General features: G+C 56.4%; 1 protein-coding gene across 2 annotated transcripts in view; it reads right to left on the bottom strand.

Moving 5' to 3' along the window:
- The window catches only part of ETF1 (eukaryotic translation termination factor 1), a 28,843-nt gene extending 21,321 nt beyond the window's left edge, over positions 1-7,522 (bottom strand). Inside the window, exons 1-2 of one of the 2 annotated variants that reach the window (XM_067304790.1) lie at positions 7,416-7,522; positions 7,201-7,327 (exon numbers count right to left, since the gene is read on the bottom strand). In XM_067304790.1, the coding sequence (XP_067160891.1) occupies positions 7,201-7,286 (86 nt within the window). In that variant the 5' untranslated portion in view covers positions 7,287-7,327; positions 7,416-7,522. Of the gene's footprint in view, positions 1-607; positions 628-7,200; positions 7,328-7,415 lie in introns of those variants that run through there. The other variant, XM_013946920.2, reaches the window with a different exon arrangement.
- Positions 7,523-11,306: the final 3,784 nt, after the last annotated feature.

The following is an 11,306-nucleotide window of genomic DNA, read 5'->3' on the forward strand; positions in this document are numbered from 1 at the left end:
AGGTGAATCAATGCCACTTTGAAATCCTTGGATCAAAGGCAACACATCACAAAAAAAAATTGCATAGGCATGCTTTGAATAGACCTTATGGGCTGCATCTGACCTAACGCAGAAAGCCCGTATGCCCAATTACCGGTAAGTGGAACAGACATTTCTGCACTTCAGACATTTGTGACTCACTGGCAGGCTTGGTTTTGCCACAGCTCCCCTCCTCTCCCTCCTCCCTCTCCAATTATTAATGCTCCAAGTCTAAAAAGACTTGTTGCATTATGCTAATGGGCCAGTTGGGTACAAGATGTACACTGAGGGACTGAAACACCAAATCCAGATTTGCTTGTTAAGATGTTAATGCCTCAGAGGCACGTAGAAACAGAGAGCTAATGGGGGGGGGGGGGGAATCCAATTGCCACAAAGCCAAAGATGTCCATCCTCTTTTGAGGTGCTCATTCCCATCTTCTACCATGTTGCTTGTCTTCAGCGGACAGTGTCTCATTCACTATCTCTATGTGAATGATGATCTGTGTATGAATCATGCTGTTCAGTATTGATTCACAGTTGTAAAAGAGGATATCAGGCTACAGAATTACCAAAGGCTATAAACACTTACTAGAACTCTTTTCTGACACGTAACAGTTCTCCCCGATCAGGTCATTTTTTGCCACTTGCTAGCGTGTACTCTCAAAACAGCACTTCTTAATTGTTACTGTAACTCAAAAAGGAACAGGTAAAGCAAGCAGATGAGAAAGCAGAGGAAGCGTTTTACAACAGTCACACACAGGCAACCAGCAAGGTGTCAGCAACGCTCTTGATATCCTTCCCAGCTCCGGCTGCCTTCTCCCCGGCACAGGGAACGGGCAGCTTTCTCAGACCACCCACCCTCGATTCATTCGGCTCCACGACACCGCAGAAAGGCAAGCAGTTAGAGATGCCGCATTAGTTCTGCGAGGTCTGATCAGTCCCACTCGTGCGATGAGCATATTCAGCTTCTAAACCCAGCACTACGGAGACCGGCAGCCTGAAGAAACTTGAACAGTCAAAGCCAGAAAACAGAGCGTAAGCAGCTGGAGTACATCCTGCCTGATTACCTGCCACAGAGCCCTCAGGTTTGACTTTTGCCCTAGGCAATTTCTACGCTGGCTTCCTTTTCCTTCTCCTCACACTATCAAAAGCAGAAGGCAGTACTATTGTTATAGCCTTTACTTGTGCAACAGAAGCACTGCCCTCTTTAGCAGCTCTCCTGAAGACAACTGGACTGAGAAAGCACTACTTCGAGGAAAGAATTTAGCTAAGAATTTAAATCATAATTTTGTCCCCAAGCACTCCACACTTCAGGGATGGATCATAAAGCCAAGGCCAAAACCTCATGGCCAATTAAAAGAAATTCTGTGTTCCACCCTGTGGATGCTGCTCTCCTGGTCTCACATTCCCCACAAGAATGCAAGCCCCAAGACTGACCCAGTCCAGATGCCAGCAGAGGAAAGGACTTTCAGCAAAGGTAAATCCACTGGAGACTGGCCTGCACCATGCAGCAAACTGCTGTGTACAGATCCTCAAGGCCATCCCATGACTGGCAATAACATGACATATCAGCACTGCAACCTAATTAACATAGCAGAAGCGGGAACCCAAGTAGTACCTTGCCACAACACTGCCCTTCACAGACAGACCAGCTCACCCAGATCTGGTTCAAAGTCTCCATCATACTCCACATCCTAAGATAAAGCTTCAGCTCTGCAAAAATAAATTTTGTATCAAGGGTCAAACTGTTTCCCAGACCCCAGATCTGAGCTACAGCCACAAAGACAGATGGATCCCGACTGAGAAGGCAGGGAAAGAAGCCTGCTGCAGCTCTGGCAGCAGGTAAGGGAGCCTCCGAACCAACATGTCTCTGGCAGCGCAGCCAGAAACCAGTCACAGCAATGAAAGACCACACCAAATCCTCCCTCTCACGCATGACCCCACTTAAGACAGTCATATTGGTACTTTCATAGACACAGCAGAATTATTACACTCATTTATGGTACTCTACACCACCATATACTGTGCAGTAACACACACTACTGTTAGAATCAGCTACTCTAACATATTCGACTATTCAGCAGCTATTCCAGCACAGTTACAACTTCAGTGCAGTGGAGCTGTACAATTACTTGCCATTGGCAGAACAAGCCATCTACAGCCAAGTGCAGCAGATGCCACCACGAGTAAATGAATATTTGCACTGCTTAATTCAGGAGAGAAGTAAAGCTCTCTGATGCAGAGCAATACAACTCCAGCATCCCCAAAGTTTTCCAGCACCTTGTTCAAAAGAAATCAGGAACAAGGCAAAACCTGTAACAGGATGTTACTTGCAACTGATCCCAGTTATTCCCCACATGGATCACAGCAGTACTGCTGGCAGCTAGGGCTGCCACAGCATTCACAGCTCCAGCAATAACTCACAAGTAGGTGGGTTCACAGGTCACTTCCGGAAAGGCCCACCATGCCAACAGCACAACAGACCAAGTCCATCTTGCTCTCCACAGCCACCAGGTTGTCCAAAATAACAGGTCTCAACCTTGCCAGCCTGTCTGCTCATGAAAGCAGCACCATCCCAGGACACCCCAGAAGAAGGTGTGGAGATGTCAGGCCTGCCACCCACCTTTATCCGAGTAGGTTCCAGTCCCTGTCACACAAGGCTGGGAGGCAGCAGCAGTCTGAGGCTAATTCCAGAATTGGGCCATTCCACAGGAACCAGCAAGGTGCCAGATGGACCGAAGCAAACTCCAGCTGCAACTGCAGCTTTTTGCAACACATGCTGAGCCAATTACTTATGTATAAGCTACAGGTCAGGTTCTCTACACTCAAGCTCAACTACTACGTTTTCCTTTTGCAGGAGTTTGCAGAATCCACCTCCCAGCAAGGGACTGCATTGCTTTGCTTTCCTATGGCTCTGGAAGCATCATGACTTCCCCTCTTCCTGCCATTTCTCCACTCTCCCACCTTGATTCATTTCTTCCAGTTACAACCAGAGTAAGTTACTTGTTCAAAGCTAGTTTCTGAATTTGCTCAGAAGCATGCATATGCCTCATTTCTCCCCACCTTCCCTCTAATGTACTTATTTGGGAAACATCATTTTGATGCTCAATTTCTATCCATCTTGTTCACCAGGTTTAACTGTGCTTGCAGACAGAGCCTTCAGAGACACTTTTCACCTTTCTCTTCTGCCCCCTCTTTCCCTGTTTCAGCAAAATAAAATAGCTAACAAAAGTTATCGCTCTGAAGAGAAGTCTACTCCTTTAAGTTCAGGGTTGGAGAGATGTCTCAAGGGAGCAGGTTCCTGAAGGTTTTGCCATTATAATACAGCCCCACACCCGGCATCGGCTGTACTCTTACTCCGGGTCAGAAAGCCAGTCTTCCCAGCAGAGGTGTTAGTAAACAGTTTCTGAGCAGAACAGCCTGCAGGAAGAAAGTCCCTGTTTCTAAGACTTGTAGAAACTTTTCAGACATGATTCAGATGCCTCATCTTAGGCCTCAGCCAGCAAGGAGGCTGCTAGCTGTTGCTGCTGCTGCTTGACTTTGCCAAGCATTTACAGCTTAGATTAGCAGAAAAACCGACCGTAGCCCTGCTAACTATTCAGGACCGCAAAGACCAGAGGAACAAAGAGTAATTGTCAGTTTAATAGCGATAGTGGAAAACTGCACGGAACAACAGCACAGAAGCCCCGAGACAGGATAAGGAAGAACGCAGTGGCAAACAGCACTTTACTCTTGCTGAGACACGGCTGCAGCTACTGGGGGGCAGAATCTCTTTCGCAGAGACTCAGTTTTACACAAGCTAACTTTGGATCGATCAGAAAGCTGAATCCCTTCGCAGGGCAGAAGTGCAGGTGCTTGATGAGAAGCTGAGCCTTCCTTGCTACCAGAGATGACAGGGCTAGAGTTCTCGCAAGGGCATAAGTTACTCACCAGCAGCCTTTTACTCTCATCTACTTCTGGCTAGAAGGGTTAACTGCCTGTATCACAGAGCTCAGCCCCCATCCGCTCCCACTCGCACAAAATCCTGCGGATACCGGCCCCAGCTACCTCCTCCTTCCCTTAGCACCAGATCAGAAAGATCAACTCATTAACTTCATACAGTACCAGACAGTTCGCAACTCAACTTTGGAAGAGCTGGGAAAAGATAACAGATACTTCTATTTTAGGAAGCAAGATAGAGACAGCAGCTCCTTCCACTCCCTGCCAGCAGAGGTGGGGCAGGTTTGGTGTTTTTCTTCAGTTATTTTTTATTATTTTCATTTGCCAGGTTTTTGCTAACTGGAGATCAGCTTTCTAAGCAGGGCTTGAAAAATAACATAGGACACTCTCACTAGGACATTACCTTAAAATTCAAGAAGAAGCCTTACCCTCACTGCCCTCTAGCTGATCAGCTTCCAGTAAACCCAAAGCCTAATCTTTTCCCTTTCTTTTCGGGCAAAATATTGCCACTTACCTCATCTATCCCAGATGTGATAAAAGCATTTCCTTGCTCTTGTGCTCGTTTAACATTTTGATAATACTCTGCAGATTTCTTTGAGATTTTACAGAAATAGCTAGATAACAGTAAAGCGCCCCACCTGCCACACACAAATTGAATGTCTAGCTCCAGCTTCCTCTATTCCCCATCCCTTTGATCCACTGCAGGAACAACCAGCACATGAAACTGGGACACCGCTGCTGGGTCACTATTAAGAGTACATGAGTAAGGGAAGGTGGAGGCACCAAGAAGTCCTGTCCCTCCGCATCGCCCTACTTAAAGGCTTTGCCCCCTTATCCACCCCAGAACAGGTCTTCCTACTTCACAGGAAGGGGAAGTGACTCTCCCAAAGGCAGGAAAAGCCTGTTTCACTGGCTCACACCTCTTGTGTGCTAGGGAGCCTGATGCTGCTGGTAGCAAGAGTTGCAGCATCTCTTCCCCTTAAGGGGCCCAAAAAGACTAGAATAATTTTGGCCCAGTCTCCCTGCAAGCACCACGCGCGTTTATACATAACCAGTATAGCCTTGTTTACAGCAAAGTTTGCTAGCATTAGCTGCCTTTGTCAGGTGGTTGTTTTATTAGCCAATACACAAGTATTAATTTAAGGGACAGCAGTATACATCCAGGAGAAGTGCTGGATCCAGAGGGCTCACCTAAACCTCCTATACGCATTTTAATCCACTTGCAGTGTCTTTATCACAACCTAGAAATGTGCCAGGGGACATGGATTGGGAAAAGAGGAGAGATGCCTGGGCCATGGCCCCAGCAGGCTGTCAAAAAAAAGATGATCATGGGTTCTACCCCAAACAGCCACCCCCTCCAACCTAGCTTTTCCACCTGACTTTCCAAGAGCTCCTGAATATCACTTTTAATCTAGTCCTTTGCAATATTCATCTATTCCAAACAGGAACAAAATAAGAGCTGCCATTAAAGCCAGACATGCTTACGCTACCACATTTTGAATCAGGGAGAGCTGAAATGCTAGCTATACCTTTCCCAAACACATCCCAGCCTTTCCCAGTACTGCTGCAGGGAGCATCGGCCCTTTTCACAAGCTGCAACACATGCCTGTAGCCCCCCAAGCCACCCCCCTTTCAACTTCACAGCAGAAGCATTCACACATTCCGGCGCTTCTCTGGACCTCCCCTCTAGCAGCAGTCCACACTGTGTGAAGGCAGAGCTGCCTGGTCAGCTGAAGCAGTCAAAGTCCACTCCGTGGCAGGACTCTCCCAGCCCCACAATCCCTCTCACGCACCCCCATCCCTTCCACTAACAGCTACATCACAAATCAGAAAAAAAATGGAGATTCCCCCCGGCTCGGCTTCTCCTCCCTACACCCTCTTGCCTGGGTTTGTTTTCAGCTGAACCTTGGCCACTCTCCACACAAGAACAGACGCCGGCGCTAAGGAAAGAACAAGACAGCCCTTCTGGCTTAAGCGAGCTATCCAAACCTAACCTGTCTTTTGGGCAGCCGTAGTAAGATGCCAACAGCGCTCCGGCTAGCTAGATGAAGACTAGTTCGGAGGAACCTGTGTGAGCTATAGCCACAAGCGTGACTGAAGAGTCACCCTTGATTTTTATTTTATCGCGTTGCACTCCAAGACAAACACTTTGCTGCTTTACAGCTCCAAGACCTATAGTTTTTGCAACAACTCAAGCCTGAGTGGCTTCCTGATCTGTGCAACACCACACTGCCTAGTTACCCACAGAAAATGGCACCTAGGTCACCTTTGGCATGGAGCAGGCTTTAAAAGTATCCAACAGTTTTTATTCTGATGAAGAGAGATCATAAAAAGTACAAGGCCAATATATATGAGATTAGAGACTTCAGATTTAACACTATTCAAGTTTTGGAACTGGGGAAATGGAGCTAAGCACTTTCACTGGAGGTGAAGGGGTGAGAAAGAGAACCCAATAACTGGGAGTAAAACAGGTGATAAAGTAACTCCTAGATAAGGCTGCGCCTCCCTGCCCTCACCCCTCCCTGTGCTCCTCTAGCCAGTTGGTCTCTTGGGTGGAGCCCAAGCCGGCACTGGGCGGCCGGAGGAGCCTCTTACTCCAGCTGGAATCCACCATTCCTAGATGCCAGCTGGCACGGGACGTCCGGGACCGCAGAGCTCACGACTCGGCGCCCGGCAGGAGCAAGGCCGGACGGGCTCCCTGGGGCCGCGGCCCGCCTGGGCCCCTCGGCTGGCCCGGGCGCAGCGGGGCCACACACACCTGTGACAGCCCTGCAGTGGAATCCCGTCCGCTTACCGGGAAAAGCCGCAGCTGGCCAACCGCGACGGGCACCTGGGCCTCCCGGGAGCCGAGGGGAAGGCTCTGCCCGCTCCCCTCGCGGAGGAGGCGTCGCGTTTCCTTTCCGCGACCGAGCCCTTCCCCGGGCCGGCGGGGCCCTCGCGGCCCGCCCGCCTCGCGCCCCAACCGCGGCTTCTACCGCCAGCCCGACCCCAAGGGGCCGCGGCGACCTGCCCGCGCCAGCGCCACAAAGGAGCCCCGGGGCCCGGGAAGGGGCCGGAGCGGGGCCGCGCTCCGCCCTCCCCCCGCGACCCGGCTCGGCCCGGCCGCGGCCCCCGCCCGCGCCGCCGGGGCCCCCTCCCGCCGGGCGGCTGCCGGCCCGGCCCTCTCCGCTCCGCTCCGCGCCGCGCCGCCGGCCTCCCGCCGCCGGGCCGGGCCGGGCCCGCCGCGCCGCCGCCGCCGCTCACCCGCGGGCCGCCTCCAGGCTCTTGATGAGCTTCTTGATCTTCCAGATCTCCACGTTGCGGTCGGCAGCGCTGGGATCGTCCGCCATCTTCTCCCTCCGCCTCCTCCTGCTGCTGCGGCTGCTGCTGCCTGCGGCGGGCCGGCCGGCACAGAGCACAGCGGTTAGTCACCCGGCCGCGCCGCGCCGCCCGCCGCCCCCGCCGCGCCGCGCCCTCACCTCAGGCCCGGTCCCCCCGGCGGCGGCGGCGCGGGGCTGGCGGCGGCGCTGACGTCGGACACCGGCTCCTCGCGCTCCCCCTCTCCGCGCTGCATGTGTTGCAATCGGCTCACATGGGGCCTGTGACATCACTTCCGGGGGACCGGGGCGGGGGCGGGGGGGCGCGCGCCCGCCCCGCCCGCGCGGGAGCGCCGCGCCGCGCCATAGGCCGGCCGCCCGCAGGCCGCCGCCCCCCGCGCGCGCCGCCATTGGCCGGCACCCGCGCGGGGCAGTGTGGGGCGGGTAGTCCCCGGCTCTCCCCGACCCCGGCCGCGGGCGCTCGGCGGGGCGGGAGGAGCCGCGAGCTCTCGCGAGATCTCGCGAGTTCGGCGGCGGCGCCGCGTCAATCCGCGGCGGGTTCTTAAAGGGGCCCCGCGCGCCTCGGCGGGGCGGCGCCGAGCGGGGCCGGCGCGACCGCGGTGCCTGCCGGGACCTGCCCCCGCCCCCGGCGCCGGGCCGCCCCCGCGCCGGGCCTCCCGACCCCGGGCTGTGCCGCCCTCGGGGCCGCCTGGGCGCTGTCGCCCTGCGGCTCGCTCCCGGCACCGTGCGGCCCTCGGGGCCCCTTGTGCCCCCCCGCCAGGCTCTGTGCCACGTGTGTCACCCCGGGCTGTGTCACCCGCTGCGCCACCTCTGTCACCCCCAGGCCGCGTCACCCCCAGGCCTCCCTTTGGGCCACCCATGTCACTGCCAGGCCATGTCACCCCCAGGCCACCCTTTGGGCCACCCGTGTCACCTCCAGGCTGTGTCACCCGCTGGGCCACCCTTTGGGCCACCTCTGTCACCCCCAGGCTGTGTCACCTCCAGGCCTCCCTTTGGGCCACCTGTGTCACCTCCAGGCTGTGTCACCTGCTGGGCCACCCGCTGGGCCACATCTGTCACCCCCAGGCCGTGTCACCCCCAGGCCTCCCTTTGGGCCACCCATGTCACCTCCAGGCTGTGTCACCCGCTGGGCCACCCTTTGGGCCACCTCTGTCACCCCCAGGTGGTGTCAACCCCAGGCCTCCCTTTGGGCCACCTGTGTCACCCCCAGGCCGTGTCACCCCCAGGCCACCCTCAGGGCCGCCCGCATCCCCCCCGGGCCGTGCGCCACCCCTGTCGCTCCCCTGTGCTGTCACCCCGCAGGCAGTGGTGTCACCGCAGGCCCGCCCAGCGGGGCCGGTGGCCAGGCCTGGTGGCAGTGCGGCAGCGCCGGGGTGGGGGCTGGCCCGCAGCCGTGCCCCGCCAGCACGTGCACCCCGCGCCACCGCGGTTCCCCCATGGGCCCCCGCCTGGCATGGGGGTGACGGCACCTCGCGCCGGCGGCCGGTGCCCTGTATTAATGAGGGCGAAGCCGGGCCGGCTCTCCAGGCCCGGTTTAGAGGTGAGGGGCAGGTGTCCCGCGGGAGGTGGGCGGTGTGCTGAGCACGGCGGGGCTCAGCCTGGCCCTGCCACCTCCCTGTGACAGCCTGGCTCCGGGTTTGCGCTCCACCAGCCTGCTGGAAACCTTGCGGCTCCAGCTCCCAGTGGGCTCCAGGCAGCACGGGACGGCGGGAGACCGGGCTCGGGGCCCTCCCAGCCAGGGCAGCGCCTGGCATGCCTCCGGCCTGGCATGGTTGCTGAGGCCCGGCACGCTTGTGACATGCTGGCGCAGGCCTGGCACGCTTGTGACACGCTGGCCGGCTCCACCCCACGTGTCACGATGCCCCCAGGGCCAAAGCAACAGCTGAGGGCGGGCCTGGGTGTCACAACCTGCTCAGTCCTCAGCCTTTGAGGCAGACGGGGATGCTGCGGAACCACACTTTTTTGGTGGCGGGGCGCACCTTTTTCCTGGGAGCAAAGCCCCTCCGAAGCCCTGCCGAGTGCCTCGGGCACAGCCAGGTGGCCTCTGCGGAGCCCCCAGGCGCCCTCAGCTTGCAGCCGCCGGGATCCTGCCCGGCCTGAGCCGGGAGCTGGATTTGCCTGTCGGCAGGGTCTCAGCAGGGGAGGCGCCGCGCACGTCCCAAGGGCCTGACTGCACTCAACGTCCCGTTTCTGTTCGGGGGGTGAGCGAGCAGCGTTTTCAACCCTTACGGGTATTTTTTCCACGTGCAGGTGGTCACATACAGCCTTTATAACCCTCCTCCAGACAGTGAGAAGGGGCATCGAGCGCAGCTTTGAGAGGTTATTCGCTGCGTTAGAAGCAGGGGTGTCCCACGCCGCAGGGAAGGGTGCGGGCGGATGGGCCGGCAAACGCCGCCTTCGCTTGCGTCGCCCCAGGACTCCCGTTACCCCAATTCGGTGTCGTGACTGCTCCAAAAAGTGCCTGGTGGGCACTGCGGGTGCCCCGAGCCGGGCGCTCCCTTGGCAGCGCCGCTGCCGCTCCTGCCTGGCGGGGCAAAGCCGGGAACGGTGACGGGGCAGAGCCACGGCTCCCCGGGAACTTCCCCGCTACGACGCAGCTCCCTTTGGAGAAACGGCAGCAGCGCCTCGGCGGCGCCCGGACAGCCGCTGCCCTCGGGACAAGAAGGGGAGACTCCTCATTTTCCTCCCGGGCAACGCCACGGCCAGGAGCTCCAGCGCCGCGTTTCCGCGGCAAGCGGCTGCCGCCGCTGGACGGACGCGGCTTCAGCAGGAAACCTGGAAGGAGCCCCTGTGGGCCAGCGGGAGACGCTCCTGGATGAAACCTCAGCCTTGACTTCTCTTAACTACTCTCGTACACAGGCCAGCAATTCGGTCCGGCGCTGCAGCACCGCTGGGGCTTCGGGCTTCCTATGACGAGCATCTGCCCACATTAGAAACGAGAGCGGGGAACGAACCCAGAACGCCCTCTCTCCCCGGGCTGATGGACACCTTCCCACCGGCGCGGCTGCAGCAGTTGACTCCTCGGGACAGGACTTGCTCCTTTCTAGGAGAGAGAACGGCCTAGCTGAACTGCTGCCCCTCCTGCCTTCTCGGCGGGTTTTTCACGGCAGGAGACTGCTTCCAGCACAAAACGGATCACCTGATCTCGCTCTTCCCTCCTCATTTCAATAATTTAGCTTGTAAAGGAGGAGCTAAGAACAAGGCATCAAAAAATAAAGCACACCTCCTATGAAAGAAGTCTTTAAGCTGTGACAGCGAACAGAAGAATTCATTCAAGAAGTAAAAGCTGGCCTCGATCAACGACTCAGGACCCTGGAGGCCGCGGGACAACCCGCTGCCTTCGCCCGACGGTGCTCCGAGCCCCGGAGAGAGCAAAGAGCCGGCAAGAGAGCCCCCGGCTCTGCTGCAGGCACAGCAACGTTTATCTGTAGTTTCAGGGAGGCAGCAGGAAAAGCCCCCATGGAGGGTGGTTTTTAACTGTTTCTCTTAAAGACATTTCCTTTTAGCACCCGCAACGCCCAGTAACTCGCTCTGCCAGGCGACAGTCCCTCCTCTTTTTCAGACTGCGTGATTTTATACAGGGAATCACTTTTGACAACACCAGCAGCACAGGGATATTCAAAAGGATAGAAGTCATCTGCAATCTAGTTTTATAAAGGAGATTATCCTCCTCAAGAAATACATGGCCAAGTGCTCCCCGCCGTTACCAAAACCTGCAGAGAGGATGGGATTAGGGTCACGCTGCAGCAGAATGAAGCCTGTAGTTTCACACGTAAGACACACATACATGCATGCCTAGATTGCACAAACACCCCTTGGGAGCAGCAGCTGTTGTAAATGTGCATGTCCTCATCCAGACGTGTTCCTCAAACTTCCCAGGAACCATGGCATTTTATTGCCAGACGCACAAATCTTAAGTATGCCTCAGCCTGCCACTGAAAAGCAGGATCTGGACCCACGCGAAATGAATCTGTAACCACCTAGCTTCTTGTGGATGATCTATGTTCACACAACAACGCAGCAGCTTTCGCC

Source organism: Apteryx mantelli, chromosome 14 (assembly GCF_036417845.1).
Source record: "Apteryx mantelli isolate bAptMan1 chromosome 14, bAptMan1.hap1, whole genome shotgun sequence".
In the NCBI taxonomy this organism is placed as follows: domain Eukaryota; kingdom Metazoa; phylum Chordata; class Aves; order Apterygiformes; family Apterygidae; genus Apteryx; species Apteryx mantelli.